The sequence below is a fragment of the Petromyzon marinus genome, chromosome 30 (assembly GCF_048934315.1).
Source record: "Petromyzon marinus isolate PM22_M1 ecotype Great Lakes invasive population chromosome 30, UKy_Petmar_22M1.pri1.0, whole genome shotgun sequence".
NCBI lineage: Eukaryota > Metazoa > Chordata > Hyperoartia > Petromyzontiformes > Petromyzontidae > Petromyzon > Petromyzon marinus.
Window position 1 is genome coordinate 3,160,257 of NC_133696.1, and position 22,892 is coordinate 3,183,148.

Genomic DNA, 22,892 nt, shown 5'->3' on the forward strand with positions numbered 1-22,892 from the left:
CTTTCAATAAATATAGACAACACGTTCAACTTAATTAAATAGAAGTTTTAATAAATGTTTTCGCCTACAACATCAGAGTGCAGCGCCACATTAAATACGCACTGCAATGACAATAGTTTAAAGTTATTTGAAGCATGTTTTATTTTAAATATGTAAATATGGTTGTGTGGGGGGGGGCAGAGAGACGTCATATTTGAGGGGGGTCTGACTTTTTGTGACGCCGTGTGACGAGGGGGGGGGGGGGTCAAAAATCGTCAAAAATCGCGTGACGTCATTTATGGACGGCCTCTTACTTTGTTTCACCAAACCCTATGCATTTATTCACATTAATCTTTTTTTTTTACGATTGAGAAGCAAAGGTGTTTGCAAGGCTACAGCAAAGGTTATTAAAACCACTGACATGCACACCCTAACACCCACCCCCAACATCCCACTCACACAACACTCACCCAGCCAGACCCACGTGGGTGACAGCTCCTCCGCCCACTGTTGGCTGACCCGGAGCAACACGCGGAGGGACAGCCGCTCACGCCACGTGTCCACGTGCCCGCGTGCAGTGGAGGGGGCCTGCTGCGCTCTGTGTGTGGGAATCAGTGTCTGTGTGTGTTGGAGCTGGCGTGTGTGAGAGACCGCTGTTTGTGTGTGGGAGCCGCCGTGTCTGTGTGTGTGGAAGCCGCTGTGTGTGTGTAAGCCGCTGTGTGTGTGGGATCTGGTGTCTGTGTTTGTGTGTGGAAGCCGCTGTGTGTGTGTGGGATCTGGTGTCTGTGTGTGTGAGCCGCCGTGTCTGTGTGTGGGAGCCCCTGTCTGTGTGTGTGGTAGCCGGTGTGTGTGTGTGGTAGCCGTTGTCTGTGTGTGTGTGGGAGCCGGTGTCTGTGTGTGTGTGGGAGCCGGTGTGTGTGTGTGTGGTAGCCGGTGTGTGTGTGGGAGCCGGTGTGTGTGTGTGTGGGAGCCGGTGTCTGTGTGTGTGGTAGCCGGTGTGTTTGTTGGAGCGTTTCCTGCGCCTGGGCCAGTTTCTGGCTGCCTTGCCTAGCTAGGCCAGCTGGCACGAAAAGAGCCAGTAGGGGGGAGACGTGGTAAGTGGGTTTACTTCATTGTGTGTGTGTGATGTATGATAACTGATGCAATGCAACGCGTGGTATGTTGATACGAGTGTATGAGAACCGATTTAAGCAGTGCCGTGTGGACGGAGTGGATTGTGAATGTTGGTCGTGGGTTTGTTGCTGGAGCCATATGATGATTGTGAAAGAGTTTGGTGGTGGTGGTGGTGGCAAATAGTACTGTGCACTCGTAGCTGTCAGCAGTAAAAATAGTGCAGTTGTGTAGACGACATAAGGGGCCGTCCATAAATGACGTCACGCATCTAGGGGGTCGTGGGGGGTCAGACATTTGTGACGATGTGTGACGAGGGGGGGGGGTTGGGTTTAAGAAATGTGACGTCACGTACAAATGCGCAACTTAAAATAAATATAAACAACACGTTCTACTTAATTAAATAGAATTGTTATAGCAACACTAATTTTGATTAATTTTCATTAATAACTATTTGATTATTATTCTTAGTTCTTTCGGTAAAGTCACGTTGAAGGGAAACAATAAAATAATAAAATATATATAAAACAATAAAAATTATCACGACGTTTCGACCATAACACAAACGGTCATCATCAGGTGATGACGACCGTTTGTGTTATGGTCGAAACGTCGTGAGATCAGGTGATGACGACCGTTTGTGTTATGGTCGAAACGTCGTGAGAATTTTTTATTGTTTTATATATATTTTATTATTTTAGTGTTTCCCTTCAACGTGACTTTACCGAAAGAACTAAGAATATGAATTACTGCAGTCACGAAAGCTTTAAATCAAAATTTAACTATTTGATTGTTTTAATTTACTAATGTCACCTTTTATTTATTTCACGAAGGAGCATTTTGCTTCTCCATGGGAGAATGGAGAAGCATAAATTTTGTTAAAAAAAATAATTATTCTTATTAACCACTTTTATTTTAATTATTCTACGAGAGCTTTTGATTCTGTGGAATGAATATGTGATTGTCATTCTACTACAAAGTTTCAAGTATTTTTTATAGTTATAATTACTTTTTATATTTTATTATTATAAGATAATTTCAATATAATATTCTGAACATCTTCCAGTTTTAGTTAGACGATGAATATTTTCAAGTGAATTTTATGCTAAATTTCAGATTTCCAACACCTCCTTTTTAATAAATGTTTTCTCCTACAACATCAGAGTGCAGGGCCACATTAAATACGCACTGCAATGACAATAGTTTAAAGTTATTTGAAGCATGTTTTATTTAAAAAATGTAAATATGGTTTTGTGGGGGGGCAGAGCTTTGTGACGTCATATTGAGGGGGGTCTGACTTTGTGTGACGCCGTGTGACGAGGGGGGAAGGGAGGGGGTCAAAAATCGGCCAAAATCGCGTGACGTCATTTATGGACGGCCCCTAGGCACTGATAAGGGGTTGACAGGTTTGACACGGGTTGACAGGTGTGACACGGGTTGACAGGTATGAGACGGGGAAGATTCACGGATAGACTTGGAGACACGTGGTGTGTGTATTTTTAAGAATCAAGTGTCGTTCACCCGCCACCACCCGACACAGCCAATTAATAAGATTTGTCACGTAACCAAAACACGCTAATTAGTTACTGCTTCAGCACGCCGGTGTGTTGGAGAGTAAACCCTTAAAATGTACAATTTTAGTACGACGTTTCGCTGGTGATTACAACCAGCTTCATTCGGCGATGTGCCAGCATTATAAATGGATAATATTGGTCGCGAAAGCCTACGTGTTAAACTTGCTTCAATTAAACCCAGAACTTTGCTTTTTGCGATTTCAGATGCGCTTCTGCGGCCGTCTGGGTGGGAAGTCACTGGAGCTTTGCGCTTTTAAATCATCTAGATCGAAAACTAATTTCTTGAGAACTGCTTTTTGTGTTTAGTTTGTTGCCCTTCCCCCGCACCTCCGATTAGCACGGTAGGGCTACACACGGTGCGAAAGAAGTTCAACATACGTACACGTGTAAGGGTTGTTTATTAGCAACCCTTAGCAAAATTGCATAAGATAGCAGAGCCGTCACATCCATGGACAGTGGTTGGGAAGATGTCCGAGGGAGGAAGAGGAAGCAGGGATTAGTTGAGAGGAAAGGAGATAGCCGCGCCCGATTTAAAACCCTCGCTCACACCGTGTCCACAGATCAATGGCGTCGCAGAGCAAGACACCCTTCAACGTGGACGCACCGCGATGGGACCAGACGACCTTTGTGGGACGCCTCAAGCACTTCTTCAACATCACCGACCCGCGCACCGCGCTGCTGTCCAACTCCGAGCTGGAGCGAGCCAAGGAGCTCGTGATGCTGTGCAGGTCAGACGCACGCCCCGGAGAGAGAGAGGCCCAGAGGACTACCGACCCACGTACGACAGTGGTGGAAACGTCGATACAGGGAGGCCTTCATCCAGCGGTGGATGGACACGGCTGTTGTGCAGTCTGTTCTCTGATAACGCGGTAGTTGCTTTCATGGAGACCACCGCGTTGTGGGGGAATCGCGTCAAAATAAATAATGTTGGGTGAAGAGCAGTCTACGATGATACGTGAGATGCTTGCGCAGGCCGAACAAAGACCGAGGTGCGTGGGCAGCATCTTGAAGAATCCAGCAGCATCCCAGTGCCTCGTGTGATGATGCTACGCCGAGGCAGCCGTTACGACCCCTTACTCGCGCGACGTAGTTCTGTTCACTCAATCGCTTTATAGCCAGTTCGCATTGTGAAAACACGTGGCGTTATAGGAGAACGCGGACTGTATGTGTGAATAATACATTGGGTGATCCTGGTGGTTTTTTTAATGACCCTTTTACTTTCTTCCCAACGCGGGCGATTGAATCATTGTAGAAACGATGACTTCGTATCATACAGTTGTTAAGAGTGTTGAAAGCTTAAGCGAGTGTTTTGAGATTTGGTGGGAGGACTTTGTAGAGGTCATTTCTCCCTGTTCAGGGCCCTTGTGAACAATAGCTTGCCATGTTACTTTACGGTGCAATAGAAAATGGTATTATATTTCTTTTTTACCGGGTAAGGCCCACTTAGCCATGTAGCTCTTTTTCAGAAGCGACCTGGCCACAAATGATAGCTCAACAAAGTGACGTACCACGTGGAAATGTATCGCAGCCAAATACTCTAAACGCGTGACGTTTCTAAATGTGGAGCGAAAAACCGGAGAACCCCGGAGAAAAATCCAAGCGACCACAGGGAGAGAGAGAGAGAGACATGCAGACTACAAAATACACAGCAGGCGTCAGGGCCGAGGTCGAACCCACGCGCTCCGTGCATACCAAGCGAGGTAGTTAAAATCTCGCCACTGCGGCACCCCTAAAAATCAGGGGCAGGAAACCCAGAGGCAGGGAATTCTGGGGCATAGCAATTAGGGGCAGGGATTAAGAGGGAGGGCAATCGGGGGCAGGGAAGCCAGGGAGCAGGGCTCTCGGCGCTAGGGGATAAGCGTGGCCACAGTCCACGAACACAGCAATATTCCCCCGTTATTCACACAGAGGGATACGTTCCAGAGATGCTCATGAATAACAAATTTCGTGGATAATGATATTGACCGATGAAAACCTATATTTTATTTTAATGATTAAATCAATAAGTATATCAAATCACTTTCTCTCATCACTTGCTCTCTCTCGATGCAGTCTTGCAGAGGTCCAGATGTGATTCGTGGATAGCCAAAATCGCGAATAGCAAGTTAGTGAATAATGAGAGAATATTGCAGTCAATGTAGTGGGTGATCTACACATTTATCAACCGAAGAAAAAGGTTGCCCATAGAAGAAGACCCGATGATGCAGGCAGTGGTGAGAAGGAAACTGGAACTATTTGGACACACGTGTAGGATGCAGGGGCGGAGCCAGGATTTTGACTTTGGGGTGGCTGACTTCAATATTCTGAGATACCCAGTGTTTATGTTTTCCAATGGGCGCCACAAATGTATAAAACAAATTTTATTGGATTTGAACGCGGAGTTTATTAATAGGTCGGAGCCGCTGATGTGGCTAATAAGTTTTATAAGTTCTAAAGGCTGCCGCTCAAGCAGCCTGCAGGGCAGCACAAGGTGGCAGCCTGCAGCATTTTGCAGCAGCCAGATATCCGGTTATCCCAATTACCGACTTTCCCAAAAATGTAGGGGGGGCTAAGCCCCCCCCCCCAGCCCCCCCTGTGGCTCCACCCCTGGTAGGATGGACAACAACCGGAATATTAAAAGTGTGTTTGGAAAGAAATGGAAGGAACCGGAAAAAGAGGAATGCCGAACACAGAATGGCTTAGGGGCTGTCCATAAATGACGTCACGCACCTGGGGGGGGAGGTCAGACATTTGTGACGATGGGGGGGGGGTTTGAGAAATGTGACGTCACATCAAAATGCGCAACTTTAAATAAATATAGACAACACGTTCTACTTAATTAAATAGACTTTTTAATGAATGTCTTCTCTTACAACAGAGTGCAGGGCCACATTAAATACGCACTACAATGACAATAGTTTAAAGAGATTTGAAGCATGTTTTATTTTTTTTTGGGGGGGGGGCAGAGCTTTGTGACGTCATATTTGAGGGGGGGTCTGACTTTTTGTGACGCCTTGTGATGAAGGGGGGGGGGGTAAAAAATCGTCAAAAATCGCGTGACGTCATTTATGGACTGCCCCTTAACGACGATATAAGAGATTGGTACCAGAAAGATGTGGCCACTCGAGCATATTGGCACGAGACAGAGAGGAGAGTGGGGGAAAAAAATGACGAAATGTGCAGCAGACACCTCCGGGCTATCTTGCCCATGGATCGTGATGACGATGATGGCGGCGCAAACTGTTGGGGTTTGCTGCGCAGGGCTGGATCGACTCCACCGGGCACCACCGTGGAGCAGCTGCACTACGCAAAGAAGCTCTACGACTCGGCCTTCCATCCGGACACCAGCGACCGCAACAACATCATCGGCCGAATGTCCTTCCAGGTCCCCGGTGGCCTCGTCATTACCGCCGGCATGCTGCAGTTCTACAGGTGCCACCCTGGTGCCCTCCCTGGGCGGACGGACAGACAGTTCCGCCTGCCAGCCGACAGTTTCCTCGCCCTCCGCACCCCCCTCCCTCTCCCCTCCCCCCTCCCCACCCCCTCCCCAACCCCCTCCCCTCCCCCTCCCCAACCCCCTCCCCTCCCCACCCCCCTCCCCCACCTCCTCCCCACCCCCCTCCCCAGCCCCCTCCCCACCCCCTCTCATTCCTTCACATAAAGTCCCTGTCACAAAAGCAAAGTTTGTGGGGCATCATAGCCATGTTCTGTATGTTTTGAGGCATAAGCAATTAGAAAATAACGCTTACTACCCAGGGACAAAACAAGTGTTTGTTCATGATAATTCTCATCGTCATCGTCGTCATTTATTTGCTTCTACTGCTCCGGCAATGTAGTGCATGATGATGAGTCGGAGGCAGCCACCTGTGTGATTAAACTGGCTTGTCAAGTTTGGTGTTCCACATCACGTGGCTCAGCCCCCCCCCCACTCAACAAGGACTGGGAAAAAAAAACCGGTCACGCTAAAATTTGGTGTTCCACATCACGTGGCTAAATTCCAACTCTGATCATTGAAACATCGGTTTTTCTGCTGTCATACGATGAACAGGGCACCTGAAGAGCAACGTTCGTTTCCATTGGCCGTTCTCAAACAAAAGAGGGTTGAGCATCTACATCATTAGACTACCTTTGCCAGTACCAAAATGTAATAATAGGGTTTTTCCCATTTTTTCTGGCAACAAAACTGAAACCTTTTTACAAGGATTCATGTCTGCAGTAACCACAATACCTGCAGTCAAAATGAAAACAAAAAAACATACTATGATAATATATGTGGCATTGTCCTTGAAACTGATTGGTCCACACCAAGGGACGGCTTTCTTTTGAGCCTGTACAGCTGTACGCCTTTTGGCGTCATCTGGTCGAGCACCAATTGGGTCGAGGCTCAAAAGAAAGCCGTCCCTTGGTGTGGACCAATCAGTTTCAAGGACAATGCATATATTTTCATAGTATGTTTTTTGTTTGCATTTTGACTGCAGGTATTGTGGATAATGCAGACATGAATCCTTGTAAAAAGGTTTCAGTTTTGTTGCCAGGGTTGCTCGACATGATGCCGATCGCACGATCGGGTTAGAATGTGGAAAGATTCGTGAAAAGCGTAAATTAACAAAAAGTATTCAGCCCTCATGTGACTTTACTTTGTCAGGTCCATACCGGCCGTGGTCTTGTGGCAATGGATTAACCAATCCTTCAATGCTTTGGTCAACTACACGAACCGCAATGCTGCCTCGCCCATCACGTCCACGTAAGTCTGGAGCGCAATTGTTTTTGTTATTTTTATATATATACATCATATATATACATCATATATATACATCATATATATGCATCATATATATACATCATATATATCATATATACATCGTATATACATCGTATATACATCATATATACATCATATATATGATGTATATATATACATCACATATGTATAAACATATAACAAATTGTATTGTCATTCAAGAACCCAGAATGCAAAATAGAATTTAAAAAGAGGGGGGGGGGGACAGCAGGTAACGTGTACCGTATGTATGTATGTAGGGACTTATTTCGCACCCTACTTGGTCAGCTGTGCTACTTGGAGCTGCGAATCCAGGAGTCGGCAACAATAATAACAAGAAGAGACAATTTTTTCGAATTTGGGAACCCCCACCCCCCAATATCGCAAAGAGCTACAATACTTGCGAGTATAAGACGGTCCTTAATAAATAATGTCACGAAGCAATCTTGAAAGAGCCGCGTGCCCTGTGCTCATCGGAGGTAACAAACTCAGCGTAATGCACCCTCAAAGTCGGGGAACGAACGGGGGAGGGGTGTCCGGGCTCGCTGCCCTACCGCCGCCGTAGCGGTAACGATCGGGAGCGGCGTACTTAAGGAGAACGGGAAGAAGATGGGAAATGTGGGAGGGGTGGGTGGGGGGAATAATGTAACCAAACAGAACCAGAGATAAAGTAAGGTAAACGCGATGCCCAAGTTTGTCATTCTCCTTTTCTCCCAAGAGCAGCGATTACCGTGCGTGAACAGAGGTGGTGATGGGGGCGCAATTTTTAAAGCTTGCGTCTTCCCCAAAAGTGTTACATTCTGACCGCAAAGCAAATGCGCAGTTTTTTTTTTATGCAATCTGTTTAATACGTTATACAAATCTGGATGAGAGTTCAATGCGTATATCAGTAAGTCTAGCAGATATATAAAATGTTATCGTACTGGTAATTGGTAGTGAGATTTTCAATATTTCTTTTGACATGTAGCATTACACAAGTAGAAGATATTCGACCGTACATTATTTGTGGAAATTATCAGCTTTCTAGCCCTTCTGGAAGCTTATAATTTAATTCATCACTCGGTCACAGTTATGTACATTATGCATTATCTATGAGCATGGTGGTGCTGGGTGTTGGCACGGTTATTGCTTTGGCCTGCAATGCCATGGCTAATCGTCCTTGGTTAATGGGTATGGTTAAGTGGTCTGGTTGATTGGTCTGGTTAATGAGTCTGGTTAATTGATCCGGTTAATTAATCTGGTTAATGGGTCTTGTTCATGTATCTGGTTAAGCCGGGATGCCTTTGTCTTCATCATGTTGTGTGTGCACAGGCAGATAGGCATGGCTTACGTGACTGCCACAAGCGCTGCTCTTGTCACAGCTGTGGGGCTCAACCTCTCCACCAAGGTACGCGAGTGACCGACAGAGATTGGCTGAAAAAGATTCTATAAATTTGTAATTCGAATTATATTGGAATCACACTGTGCTCGTTGACGTCTTTCACAGAGTGCGCCACCGCTGGTGGCCCGCTGGGTCCCTTTTGTGGCCGTGGCAGCTGCCAACTGCGTGAATATACCCATGATGCGGCAACAGTAAGTGCGACCACGTATAATTACTCACAATAAGGGGTTGTCCAGTCTTATATTTGGCAGCGATGTGGGTCTTGATGCCCATTAACACCTTTCCTGTTGCGAGAAGTCTTCAAGTTGCAGCGTGGGTGTCCCGTTACCCGCTGAATCTCGGAACGGTTCAGCGCTAATTTTATTTAGAGCCATAGCGCCGTTGTTTTTAAAAGACATTGTACTCACCGCAGTAAACTGTAACGACACGACCGCACTATGATGGCTGGTGCCAAACTGTGCCACACACCCTCCCGCATGGCCTTGTGGGAGCCTCGGTACCAATTGAGTTATTTTATTTTAGAAAAGGCTGGTGAAGGGGACGTACGTCATCGGAATGGGAAAAGATTAAATAACTCCGCTTAAAGGCGGTCTGCCAGCTTGCAGTGCTGAGACTGCAGCGTTGAAGGTGCACGATTAAACCGGGTATGCAGGCATCAGTTGACCGGTGGCTGCAGAAAAATAATATTGGAAAAACGTGGTTTTACACAAATTACAGCTCTAATAATATCAATGTCGTTTTGACTGTCGTATATCAAATACTGCAACAATCGGCACGGAATATGAGGGAAAGTGTGCCGCCTGTTGTATAGAGGCTACAAAGGCCACTTTAAGGATTTTTCTAAAGTTCCGTGAGAAGTTATTTGCCAGCAGTTCGCAGACACTTGGGTTTGCATCGCTCTGCGAGATTTCCGAACGGATAATTTTTTTCTCGTGACGTGAAACCAATTGTACTCCGGCCGAATAAAGTTGGGGAATAGGCCAAAAGACTAAAATATAAATAACACCACCTCCTCCGGTCATGGTTGTTTTTCCACTCCATCGCAAGTGGGTTTTAGCAGCAAAGCAAGCGAACTGGGAAATTAACCCCCCCCCCCCCCCCCGTGGCTTCTAGCCGTGTCATGCGCGTGGTGCTTCTTGCTGTTCGTCTTTCAGAGAGATCATTAAAGGAATCGTCGTGACTGATGAGAACGGAAATGAACTTGGACATTCCAGGGTGAGTGAGAGCGAGAATCAACAGCAAACCCCACGCTGTGTGTTAAGTATTGAACACACAATTAACCATCCTCCACGGCCTTTCCCTCGTTTTTTTCTGAAACTAAAGTATAAATGTACGTACCAGGCATGTAATGATGCATCGACTAAAATCCATTCTTACGCTCTCGATGCATGCTTCGAATCTTGCGTGTAAGAATTATTATTTATAATTCATACAACATGATGGTTTTAACATTTCTTTGTCAAGCAACTGCTGGAAGACAAGCCTCTCAATCCCAATAGCTATATAGCTCAGTGGGCCTTACTTGGTTAAACAATACAAAGTTTATAGAATGCAACGTTCAGCTATTGGTAACAACGGGGCTCAATGCTTGGGACAGAAATGAGCGGAGCTGTTGACTCCATCGCATTGTCAGACACCGACACTCATGTTGAGTAGTCAGACACCGACACTCATGTTGAGTAGTCAGACACCGACACTCATCATGTCGCTGTGTGTGTCCCACACCCCCCCCCCTTCCCATGCTCCGTGACGTCGTGAGACAGAAGGCGGCTGTGAAGGGAATCGCGCAGGTGGTGGTCTCGCGAATCACCATCGCCGCGCCCGGCATGAGTGAGTGTCCTCTGCGCAGTTAACGAGCAGCTCGCGCTACCCCTTCCGACATCGCTCTCGCGCAGAGCGCCCGCACGGAGCGTTGGGTTCACGGTCCCGTTCTCCTAGAACGCGGGTTTTTTTTTTTATATAACACGATGAATATATGAGGGAGCACATTTTTTCATCACGCAGACGAGAATTGGATATCACGCGGTTGGGTGAGCGGAACCGCGTCACGCGAGTTGGAATAAGCGGACGCCGGGCTGCCTCGGCGTAGCGTCATGCAGGGCAATGGGATGCTGCTGGATGCTTCTCGATGCTCCTCACGTGCCTCCGTCTTTTGTTGAGCCTGCGTACGCATCTCGCGCATTATCGCGGGCTGTGCTTCACCCCTATATATTATATATTATTTATTTTAACACGATTTTTTCCATAACTACCGCGTTGTAGGAGAACAGACTGTACCTGAAAATGACCCTCGTTTTTATCTTGTCGTTTTTTTATGTCTTTTGGGTTGTTGTTTTTTACTCCATGTTGGTTGCATTTTGTTAATAGCGTAACGGATAACTCTCGATGATCTGGGGTAATTGGGTTTGGGGGAGGGGGTGCGAGGGGTGGTCTAGGTAAAACAGCGATACGAGGTACGTTTGCATTTGGCTCAAGATCGAATGGATTGCTTACATATGTAAAACGGGGGGTGGAGGTGTAGAATGTCGTCTGTCATTGTTGTTGTTGACCTTAGACAAGTGAGAAGCAGCTGCTAATTTATCCCGTGCGCACATAAAAGATATACATTTGATGTATTTTATCGCAATAGCGGTTATGAAGCAATGCAGGTAACCTGTCCATAGGTAAATCGAGCAGTAACTGTAAAGTTAATTGATGTGACAATCTTGATTTAAAGCTTTCGTGACTGCAGGGATTCATATTCTTGGTTCTTTCGGTAAAGTCACGTAGAAGGGAAACAATAAAATAATAAAAAAGAGAGATCTTTTTTTAATTATTATTTTATTGTTTCCCTTCTACGTGACCTTACCAAAAGAACCAATAATATGATGTGACAATCGTTGTGTTTGAGTGTCTGTCGCGTTATCAGTTTGTCTCCGCGTCCATCTGTCTGTGCATCCATCTCCAGATGTCCACTGTTTTGTTTATTTTTATTGAGCGACGTAGAGGTGACATTCAGAACCGCGCTTGCTACACATGGCCTTGTTCTTTTAAGTATAGACCAAGAGCAGATGTCCACTGTCGACTAAATACACTCATCTTGTATGCTGCCAGTTCATGACTTTGTATATGCAAGTAAGTAATTTATTGTATTTTATCCTTTCCTAGTTATCCTACCAATCGTCATGCAGAGGTTGGAAAAATACGCATTTATGCAGGTTTGTATTTTGTGAAATGCTTTTTTATCTGTAGTTGTATGTGGACACTAATTATCTATGAGTCAACTTTATTGTTTTAATTAGGTTACTATTAAGCAATGTGTTTTGTATTCATAAAGTAAATGTATTATTTAATGATGGCTAAAAACATACATTTGTTTACAATTCACGTCGGATTGATTTAACAAACGTCTTTGACCTTTGGCGGGGCCTTGTATTTGTCAAGCCGTGCGTGTGCGTCTCCTTAACCTCTTTATCCTCTCTGCCCTTTGATATTTTACCCTTTTCATTTCACACCGAGCAGCGGAAGCGGTTTCTGCTTGGCCCGATACAGCTTGTCCTCCTGGGATGCTTGTGAGTTGGCATTCATTTGTATGCGATGACTGAATAATGATGATTATATTCTAATCACGATCCGGTCAAGTGCCTCAGTGGTAGAGCAAGTGACTCCCATTTGTAAAGTCGTCCGTTCCTCGAATCCCTCTGGGGGTCGATAAATTTAGTACAACTTTGTGAGGAAGCTAACTGTTAGGATTGTCATATGCATAGACCCTCCGTAGGAATGTGGATTTTCCACCACTGCCTCAGTGGTGAGCAAGACATCCCTATTTCATTCTTAATATGTTTTTAAGATAGTGATGTTATTTTTGTTTGAAAGTGGCACACTCTTTACGTTATATATAAAAAAAGTGACCAATGTTTGGGAACATTTGTTTACAGTTTGACTTTCATGGTGCCAGCTGGATGTGCACTCTACCCTCAAACCTGGTATGCACGGGATGCTCCACACCCCGTTATAACACGCACCCCACATAGTAAGCAAAATCCCTGTTACAGCATCGATGGCTGTGTGTTGGCGCTGAGTGTTGGTGCTGTGCCGCACAGCTCCATGGAGGTGAGCCACCTGGAGCCCGAGTTGCAGAAGTCGATCGTCGACAAACACGGCGACGCCGTGGCGAGGGTCTTCTTCAACAAGGGACTGTGAGCTGCTGCCGCCGCACGCAAGGGCCAGCCAAAATGTGGATTCCATCGCGACGCCGTTGAAGCAGCCGTGAGGCAACCCCTTGACCTACCATCACGCCAACGCTTTGGCTCGCCGTCGAACGAAGACGGTCAACGCGTCGCGCGCTGCGGCGGTCTGGAAAGCTCTTCCGATAATAATAATAATTAACATTTCTTTGTAAGGCGCCTTCCACTAATGTCTGAAGGCACCCTGTAAAAATAGGGTTAAGGAAAGGCCAAGAGAGAATGAGAAGCTAAATAGAATAAATGGACGTAAGAAGGTGTGTTTTTAGACGACGCTTAAAAGTGTCCACATTATTGGCTATGATGGCGCCACTTAGCTCAGGGTACACATCGCAGACAGCCAGGGATTCCGTGCCTCCTGCGGCTCCTCTCCCTCCAGCGGCCGCTAGGTTCCGGCACCCCCCCCCTCTCTCTCCCCCCTCCCTCTCTCTCCTCTCTCTCCCCTCTCCCTCTCTCTCCTCTCTCTCCTTCTCTCTCCTCTCTCTCCCCTCTCCCTCCATTTCTTTTTTTTATGCGTCTGTAGCGCTTTTTACAATTTCAACAGGTGAGGCTCGTCGTCACGTCGAACATTAAAACCGCAGCCACACACTCTAAAGCACACGTTCATAAAGCGCTATGTGCGTGCCGTGGCACTCCCCTTGGTCACCTCAGCCTAAAAGTAACATGAGGGTGGTGCGTAGACATCGATATCACAGTAGCTCAACATGAAAACCAAACCCCTCTAAAATGTGCAACATAAACAAAGGCGAAGCACAGTAGCCCGGCGTGTGGTCTGACGAAAACGATCAACCATTTTTCTTTACCAAGTAAGGCCCACTGAGCTATGTAGCTGTGCTTCAGAAGCAAGCTGGCTATCACAAATGATAGCTCAACAAAGTGTTTCATGTGGACATTTATAGCAGACAAGTACTTCAAAACCACGTGATGACGATTCTAAATGTGGAGAGAAAAACCGGAGGGATTAATCCACACGGCCAAAAGTGGAACACAAAAACTCCAAATATCGTGGCGTCAGCGACCGGATCGCAGTCTGTGACAGGAGGCGACACGAGGCATCTGTGGCGTGCCTGTGGGAGCTGTCCCTTCAGCACCACCCCCCCCCCCCCGGTGTCTCTGCAAGGGGCCAGCAAAACGTCAACACTGAGCGGTGCTTCCAGTGATGACCACACGAGCCACAAGTGGGCCTACTGCTGACCCTGACCCGGGCGTGATCGGTCCGTACGGGTGGTGGTGAGGGTGGTAGTGAGGGTGGTGGTGAGGGTGGTGGTAAGGGTGGTGGTGAGGGTGGTGGTGAGGGTGGTGGTGAGGGTGGTGGTGAGGGTGGTGGTGAAGGTGCTCGGCTGCGGCGCCTCTGTTCGGAATACAGCAGCCCAAAGCCCACGGCGAGCATTCAGACGCTGTCGCTCCCCTGGCGATCACGTTGCTGCTCCTGCTATCACCGCTGCTGGTGGTGGTGGAGCTGCCATTGCTGCCAACTCCTTGTATGAGGCTTATCAAGGCCAGCATCTCAAGGCTGGGGCAGCTGTAGCTCTCCTGGGAGGACCAGCTGTCCTCCCAAGGGGGTAGCTGTTGCTGCTGCTGTTGTTGACACAAATGTTGCTGTTGATGGTCCAGCTGGGGCGGGGAGAAGGCGCCAGAGTTTTGCGGTGAACACTTGAGCCTCTTCCTCCTGCGCTGATACGAGCCATCATCAAACATGTTTGCAGCCGCCGGGTCCACGACCCAGTGATTGTTTCTGCCCGGCCGGCCCGGCTCTTTGGGCACTTTAATGAAGCAGTCTTCAAACGTGAGGCAGCGACGGATACCGTTTTTCCACTTCTTGTCATTTTCCTGATAGAAGGGGAAGTTCTCAGTAATGAAGCAACGGATGTACCTCACTGTCAGGCGCCCCTCGGCCGAGACGACAATCGCCATCGCTATGAGAGCGATGTACCCCCACCTCCTCCATCTCCACCACCTCCACTTCCTCCATCTCCTCCTCCACCACCAACACCACCTCCTGTCACCGCTGAGTCAACTTGCTCATCAATTACTCCCACCTCTCCATCGTCCAGCCGGGCGAATTCCCTCTCAGCCATCGCAACGTCCATCCCAGACTACGGTCTCGCGCAGAGGGCCTCGCAGACACACTCACGGCATCGCACGGACACGGTGGGAGTGGGGGAGGACGCTGGACAGCGAAGACTCTGCCTGGCCGACGTTTTGCAGCTACACCTGGCAGGCGTCACGCGGACGCTGAGAGCGGCTGCGATTCTTGATAGTCGATGGAGAACTCTCTCCCCCACCCTCTCTCCCTATCCCTCGCCCTCTTCCCTCGCCAGCTCCCTCTGGGAGGAAGCGAGGCTCTCTCTCGATCTCTTCCTCTCACTCCCTCCCACTATCTCTCTTTTTTTGTTACGATCAGAGGAAACAAGAAGATGCTCGGTGTAGTCGGCACTTTGCTTCGTTCATCACTTCGTTTTTTTTTAATGCTTTGCTTTATCTTCTTTGGTTCTTTCGGTAAAGTCATGTAGAATGAGAATAAAATAATAAATTGATAAAATAAAATAACACAATAATATTCTCACGACGTTTCGGCCACAACACAAGCGGCCTTCATCAGGTGAAGGGGGCGAGACTGTCTAGTAGGACAGCGCTGGAGTGAGAGAGCCACGTTCAGATCACGGCTTTTAAGCTGTGTGAGAGGAACAAAGAGCCTTGACAAAGGAATTAGCATAAAATTTAGCATTGAAATGGCTGAATGATTAGCTTGTGACTGGTCACAGAAATAGCTATGTTAAAAGTTAAAGCATACACATCCGCAGAGGCACCCATTGTTAAAAGGAATTAGCATAGAATTTAGCATTGAAATAGCTAAGTTAAGGCATACACATCCGCAGAGGCACCCCTTGACAATGGGATTAGCATAGAATTTAGCATTGAAATGGCTGAGTGATTCGCTTGTAACTGCTACAGAAATAGCTACGTTGAAGTCAGAGCATACACATTCACCGAGGCACTTAGTACAAATCAAACAGGAGAATTTAGCATTGAAATAACTAGGCGAATTTAGCATTGAAATAACTGGGTGATTTGCTAGTGACTGGTCACAGAAATGACTACACATCTGAGCTATTCACAGTACTATATAGTGAACCAATAAAAACTAAAATATAAATTACCTTCATGTTATCAATAAACTCTATATTCTCCAATCAGCTAAGCTACCAACCATAAGTCGTTATATATCACAATGCTATATGGCGAAAAAATGGGTGGATTCTTACCCTCAAATTTCCGTACCACGGATAGCTACGGGCCCCGTTCAGACGGACGAGTTCGTCCATGGTCGGAACAGAGGAGGGGGAGAGAGACAGCTGCGAGGCCCTAGTTCCGACCATGGACAAACTCATCCGTCTGAACGGGGCCCGTAGCTATCCGTGGTACGGAAATTTGAGGGTAAGAATCCACCCATTTTTTCGCCATATAGCATTGTGATATATAACGACTTATGGTTGGTAGCTTAGCTGATTGGAGAATATAGAGTTTATTGATAACATGAAGGTAATTTATATTTTAGTTTTTATTGGTTCACTATATAGTACTGTGAATAGCTCAGATGTGTAGTCATTTCTGTGACCAGTCACTAGCAAATCACCCAGTTATTTCAATGCTAAATTCGCCTAGTTATTTCAATGCTAAATTCTCCTGTTTGATTTGTACTAAGTGCCTCGGTGAATGTGTATGCTCTGACTTCAACGTAGCTATTTCTGTAGCAGTTACAAGCGAATCACTCAGCCATTTCAATGCTAAATTCTATGCTAATCCCATTGTCAAGGGGTGCCTCTGCGGATGTGTATGCCTTAACTTAGCTATTTCAATGCTAAATTCTATGCTAATTCCTTTTAACAATGGGTGCCTCTGCGGATGTGTATGCTTTAACTTTTAACATAGCTATTTCTGTGACCAGTCACAAGCTAATCATTCAGCCATTTCAATGCTAAATTTTATGCTAATTCCTTTGTCAAGGCTCTTTGTTCCTCTCACACAGCTTAAAAGCCGTGATCTGAACGTGGCTCTCTCACTCCAGCGCTGTCCTACCAGACAGTCTCGCCCCCTTCACCTGATGAAGGCTGCTTGTGTTGTGGCCGAAACGTCGTGAGAATATTATTGTGTTATTTTATTTTATCAATTTATTCTTTTATTCTCATTCTACGTGACTTTACCGAAAGAACCAAAGAAGATGAATCATTGCAGTCACGAAAGCTTTAAATCGAAGCTTTGCTTTATGTTAAACCCCGCCCCCTTTTTAAATGAAATATTTCACAAAATATTTCACGCTCTGCTCTCCTCCTTACCCCTTCCCTCTCTCTCTACCCCCTCTCTACCCCCCTCTCTCTCTACCCCCTCTCGCCCTACTCCATGTCTATGTTCCCCCTATGTTTTCTATGTAATATTTGTATTATTATTTTTTACGACAAGTGCTGCATCTGCACCCAGCCCTTCTCGCAGTCCTACGGCCTCCGACGGGTAGCTCAGATCTGCACGCAGAGCTCTCTGTCTGCTGCCACCGAGCACACGGCCTCCTCCAGTGACCACTGCTCCTTGAAGGCCGGCACGGCGTGGGTCAGCCGCGTATGGCGGAACTTCAGCCACACCCTGGCTCCGACCATAGCGCGGAAGATGCCCAGGCTGCTGGCCGGACGTTGCCCCTCCAGGGCTACCTTCCTCGCCCTGTATATGGCGAGCTTGGCGTAGCTGACGAGCACGTTGACCAGCCCCTGAAGATGTTGGGATCTCTCTCCCTCCCTCCCCTCAGTTTTTTTTGTCTGATCAGAAGAAACATAAAATTTCTCAGTTATTCGGCAATTTGCTTCATTCATCATGTCGCTTTTTTACCATTTTAGTTTTTCTCTTCTGGCCTTTTAAATACAATATATTTTACATATTTACACAGTGCAAACACAAACAAAAACACCTCAGAAGCCATCTCTCTTACTCTCTTCCTCACCATCTCTCTCTTTTTTTAAAAGTATTACACAGAGGTGTTTTAATAGGACTCTCAATCGGTGCATAGCGAGTGTGATCCCCATCCTCTGGGACACTGTGGTGAGGTCCCTGATCAGGCAGATGGCATCATGGATGGTTCTTCCGCAGATGATGTACGACTGGTCGCTGTTGATGACGTGTGCCGGCACCCCATAAAGGGGTGGGCAGACCACTCCGTGCCTCCTCCTGGGCTGCACATGATGTCTGTTCACATGATGTCTGTTCAGCGGAGACCAGGCTGCCGTAGAATTCTCTGATTATGGTTGACATCTGCTGGAACTCACGAGCCAGAGCACCATCACTATCAAAGAGTCGCTCCACAGTCTTGCGCCTCCCATTCTGCTTCCCGAGGGAGTAGAAGAGGCGGGGGGGATCCGGAGTCGAGGTCGACAATGTACTTCACTCGATCCCACAAATGCCCCCTTCGTCTGCTCCTCCTGTAGGACCTGGAGGTGCTCCCTCTTCTCTTCGAACTCCTGAAGAAGAGCGGGGTCACTTCTCGGAGAGGCAACCCTCCAGATCGAGGACTTGGGTCTCCATCTTGGCGATGTCCATGTGTTTCTGCCGCGTGCTCCCTCAGGTGCACTGTTGACACATCGGCCTTATGCGTGCCTTGCCCACGTCTCGCCACTGCGACAGACTCAAACTGCATTTCGTTTTTTTGCCACTGTTCCCAGAACCTCTCGAACGGTCTACAAAGGCCATGTCCTCCAGCAGCGCGTTGTTAGAGTGCCAGTGGGACGCGCTGATGTGGGTTCTCTGTACCCTGACGTGAAGCACTATGCGATTGTGGTCTGCTAAGGGTGCATACACGTTCAGTAGATGGGTGGTGACGTTGCCAACTTTTGACTGTCACCGCAAGCACCCTGCCCCTTCACCACTTCAGTCTAGTCGATGAGCTCGCGATTTAACCCGTGTGCAAACAGGGTCGCAACTTTACAGGAGGTGCTCTCAAGGTGGCTATCCTCCAGTCTCATCCTCAACCATGAGGAGCGTCTCCTGGATGAAAAACACCGAGGCGACGAGTTTCCTCGCAAGAGACACTGCGAAAAACCTCCGCACTGCCTCCCTACACCCATACATGGTCACGGAGCTGATGACCATGGGTTTAGTACACCATGCTTGCTATTGGCCTCTGCAGCCTCCCACGTAGCATTTTAGTTGCGGAAATATCTCACCCTTGATACTTTCCTCCCCTGCTTGGCGAGGAGTCTCAGGGCCAGGTTTACAAAGGCCTTTGATGCCTTGATGTCATGCCATCTGGAGAAGGCAATGTCCACTCTGTCTTTTCCTCCCATTGGTCTCCTCAAGGAAGTCCCAGAGTTCTTCTGGGGAAAACTGGGGCGTCTGATGGTCGAGATCTGTCGACATTTGGCTGTCCTCGATCCCCATGCTGAGGCGGTCGTCCTGATCCGACTCACCTTCCCAGCTCTCTGGCGCAGCTGGGAGAGCTGCAGCGGCTGGGCCGACTCTTGGCCCAGTGGCGTCTTCTCCCCTAAGGTCAGAGATAGCTTGGGATGGATCCTGCTCAGGCCCATCGGGTGGATGACCGGGGTGTTGCTTCCACCGGTTTAGGGTCGGTAGTGAGATGGGGACCCTCCTCCTCAGTCCCATTCGCGTCTTCCTTGCCCGTAGTCGGTGTGATCAGTGTTTTATCCCCAACAACTTCCTCCTCCTAGTCGAGGGTGGAGCAAGTTGTCACTATACTGGCTGCGTCCTGTACCTCCGTAGCTGGTGGGGTGCGAAGGCTCTTGGGCAAAAAGGAGGTGGGCCGATCTCCTGGGCCGTGTCGCCTTCACTCTCCATGGTCTCCTGAAGTGGCGACGCTCCCTCAGTCGCACGCCGCTTCTTTCTCCTCGCGAGCTTCTCCCTCGCTACCCACGGGTCACTTGGGGCGGTGTCCGGGAAGGCAGAGGACCGCGTCTCCGGTATCTAGCGGCTGGCTGTCCTGCTCCCTCCCCTGGTGTGAGGGGTTGCGACGTCTCTGCTGGCTCCAAGTCTGGGAGGCGTTGTGTTTTGACCGCCTTTTCACACTTTAAATACTGTTACGCAGAGCTCTCCTGGAGAAAAGAGTAAAAATAATAGATTGTAATCTTCGGTAGTATGGCAAACGAAACAAACAACGTGACACACAAGTGAAAATGATAGACCTTGCCGCACGAATTGAAGGACCCAGACAGCGCGGTTTGTGAAGGTGACTCGCAGCAAGAGAAGGAACAGAAAATAAACGAAAAAGGGAGCACAACAAAAAAAAAGATAATATTGTGAACACACGCACTTAATAAGAGGGGTCTAAAGGGGATAGCGTGGACGGGGGCGGGGGGGGGGTGTACAGCCCACAATGCGCACCCCCTCCACTGCACTCGTAGCAACTCGTGCGGCACAGCACGTGTGTGTTCACGTGGAACACACCGAAACAAGAGAACAAAATAGAATATCACAAACACAAAATAAAATAAAAATAACGCGTGGCTGTGAAATCAACTTTGGAATTGACTCGGGATTCGGCAGAGAACAAAGAAACTATGCACTGCGGTGAGCGCAGCCACGTCCTGATCAGTGAGACGGAAAAGAACAAGCAAGGAAAACCACAAAACTGTGTCTAAATAAACATAAAAATGTGTGCAAAGCAAAACACTGGTGGTGGTAAATGAAATTCCCACGAAAAATTGTGAAAATATTCAAGTTTGTAGAGGTAAAGCCAGAAGCTCTGTGTGCACACGTCTCTCGCCCCCCCCCCCACTCCCTCCCCCCCACTCCCTCTCTATCCACCCCCTCTCTCCCCTCTCTCTCACCCACTCCCGTGCCTCCGCCCTCGCCATCTCCCTCTGGGGGGAAGCGAGGCTCTCTCTCGCCCCCTCGCCCCTCTCTCTCGCCCCCTCTCTCTCGCCCCCTCCCCCCTCTCTCTTGCCCCCTCTCTCTCGCCCCCTCTCTCTTGCCCCCTTCCCCCTCTCTCTCGCCCCCTCCCCTCTCATCTTCCCCGTCCTCCGTTAAAACGCCGCGGTCGCTGAACCCACATTTGGGGCATGCGCCACAATTGATACAGGTTAGCATGATCCGCTGAAGCTGGTGATGATGCCCACTGGCACATGCGGTGTTACATCATCCCTCACCACCTCCCTCGCCAGCTCCCTCTGGGAGGGAGCGAGGCTCTCTCGGTCTCTCCCCCCGCTCTCCTCTCTCCATCGGTGAATGCTAACGAGTAGTCTGTGAACTTCTCTATGACACGTTGACTACCTTCTGATGTTTTCGCAACTTTTTCTTCTCATAAATACCTTTGTGCCTACGTGCATTGATCTTTGTTTCATGCAGACTTAGGATTATAGGGCTGTGGTATGCCTATGAAATACAGGTATAAACAATAATTATAACATTACCTACAATTCGTTGGGAAAGATGCTAAGATTTGTCATGGAGCTAGGATGTTTGTTTTTTAGGGATCGATAAAATATGCTTTGTGCTAATCACATTTTCAATGTCCAGAATTTATACATTTGCAACTCGCACAATGTGGTATTTTTATAAACAAAGCTAACATCTCTGTCATTCATTATTTTAATTTTGTTTAACAATAAAGGAAAACGAGAAACAAACATTTCGAAGTTCATGAGTATTCATAATATTTAGCACTTGGCTGGCACCACTGAGGTCCTGGGTTTGAATCCAGGCAGCCACGCGTGATTAACCTGGGTTCGAGCAAGATTCTGGTCAGAGCGCTGTCATCAATGATTACACACACACACAAAAACCAACAATGTATAAAGTGTGAGTTTAGACTTTGGCTAAATTCCGAACTTGCAGGATATAAAGGTGTTGGTTTGGTTGCTGTGCAGTCAATGCTTATAGCAGTGCATGTGGGAAATTGCAGCCACTCCCAGGGTGAATGTGTCTCTTGAAAGGCTCTCAGAAGTAGTTCTGCCGTTATCTCACACACAGGGTGTACTGCACATTTCTGCAGGAGTTCCGATTGCACGCATTTTCTAAGGGCATGTCACTGAATACACAATTGGAATACGTGTAAAAACACACTAAACATAAAACTCGATTATCCTCATGAGCAAAACTGCCTGAATTGACGTATACTTGCGGAAGCCTGCCAAGTTTGACATCCCAAGTTTGATTTGCACATTGCTATCCCTCGTAATGCCATTATGGCCCCTTTATCAGCAACCGTCTATTGCTAGGCTCGGTGCGTCCCTGTGAACGGGAGAGCGTGTGTATAGACCAACATTCCCCCGCTGTAGCGATAAGACCATAAAACAAGCCGCTGCATGCAACGACGTGTACTTGGGTTAAATTTTTGATATTAAACCGCTCCAGTCGACCACTTCTCACCATAGCAGCCAGACTCTGCAACCTCCCCCCCCCCACTGCCCGTCCCGGAGAGGGGTGGACACGCGAGTGTGCGGTTTTGCAGCGCGGAGACAACGCTTGCACGCGGGAGGGCGAGGCAGCTCGCGACTTGGCGTGGGAGGATTCGCCTCGGATTGACTTCGACAAGGATCCACCCTGGCAACGGCGTGGGGGCTCGCTCGATCCTGAGATCGCCGTCGATCGCACCGGCGCAGGGCAGAGCGCTTCGCAGGCGGGAAGGGAGCGGGTCGGCCGTTGGCTTGGAGAAAAGCGAGCGAGGACAGGAACGGCTTCTTTCTGCAGGCACGTTGTGAGTTTTGTGCAACGCACCATCGTAGGTTTTTTATTTTTTTCCCCCCGCAGAGTGAATTTTTTGTACGTTTAGCAGACATTGCAGGCATTTCTCTTCACTTTGTGGGAACGTTATTCTCAGTGATTGTGCAGTCCGTTCGTGTCTGTACGTATGTGTCACCCGACACATTGTT

At 47.9% G+C, this 22,892-nt stretch overlaps 2 protein-coding genes across 3 annotated transcripts in view; both read left to right on the forward strand.

Moving 5' to 3' along the window:
- The first annotated feature begins 442 nt into the window (after nucleotides 1–442).
- On the forward strand, nucleotides 443–22,589 carry SFXN2 (sideroflexin 2). 2 transcript variants are annotated; one of them, XM_032963243.2, is made up of 12 exons: nucleotides 443–1,073; nucleotides 3,224–3,391; nucleotides 5,904–6,074; nucleotides 7,288–7,386; nucleotides 8,734–8,809; nucleotides 8,909–8,994; nucleotides 9,958–10,018; nucleotides 10,567–10,633; nucleotides 11,951–12,000; nucleotides 12,305–12,354; nucleotides 12,721–12,768; nucleotides 12,886–15,616. In XM_032963243.2, the coding sequence occupies exons 2-12, from the start codon at nucleotides 3,228–3,230 to the stop codon at nucleotides 12,983–12,985; spliced, it is 972 nt and encodes a 323-aa protein (XP_032819134.1). In that variant the 5' UTR covers nucleotides 443–1,073; nucleotides 3,224–3,227; the 3' UTR covers nucleotides 12,986–15,616. The 2 variants fall into 2 exon arrangements, 1 of the variants encoding a protein (XP_032819134.1); XR_012945663.1 differs by lacking the exons at nucleotides 443–1,073; nucleotides 3,224–3,391 and adding an exon at nucleotides 22,472–22,589 and having other exon boundaries at nucleotides 5,678–6,074; nucleotides 12,886–13,051.
- Nucleotides 22,473–22,892, forward strand: part of LOC116947465 (uncharacterized) — a 39,825-nt gene continuing 39,405 nt past the window's right edge. The window contains exon 1 of the mRNA XM_032963246.2: nucleotides 22,473–22,710. The gene's annotated coding sequence lies outside the window, so the exon portion shown is untranslated. The remainder of the gene's footprint in view (nucleotides 22,711–22,892) is intronic.

Excerpts from the sequence above, each read along its gene's own strand:
- SFXN2 (XM_032963243.2), top strand. The coding sequence starts at position 3,228 with ATGGCGTCGCAGAGCAAGACACCCTTCAACGTGGACGCACCGCGATGG. Across the intron at positions 8,810-8,908 it reads GGCTCAACCTCTCCACCAAG|AGTGCGCCACCGCTGGTGGC; the intron begins GTACGCGAGTGA and ends CGTCTTTCACAG. Across the intron at positions 12,355-12,720 it reads CTTGTCCTCCTGGGATGCTT|TTTGACTTTCATGGTGCCAG; the intron begins GTGAGTTGGCAT and ends ATTTGTTTACAG.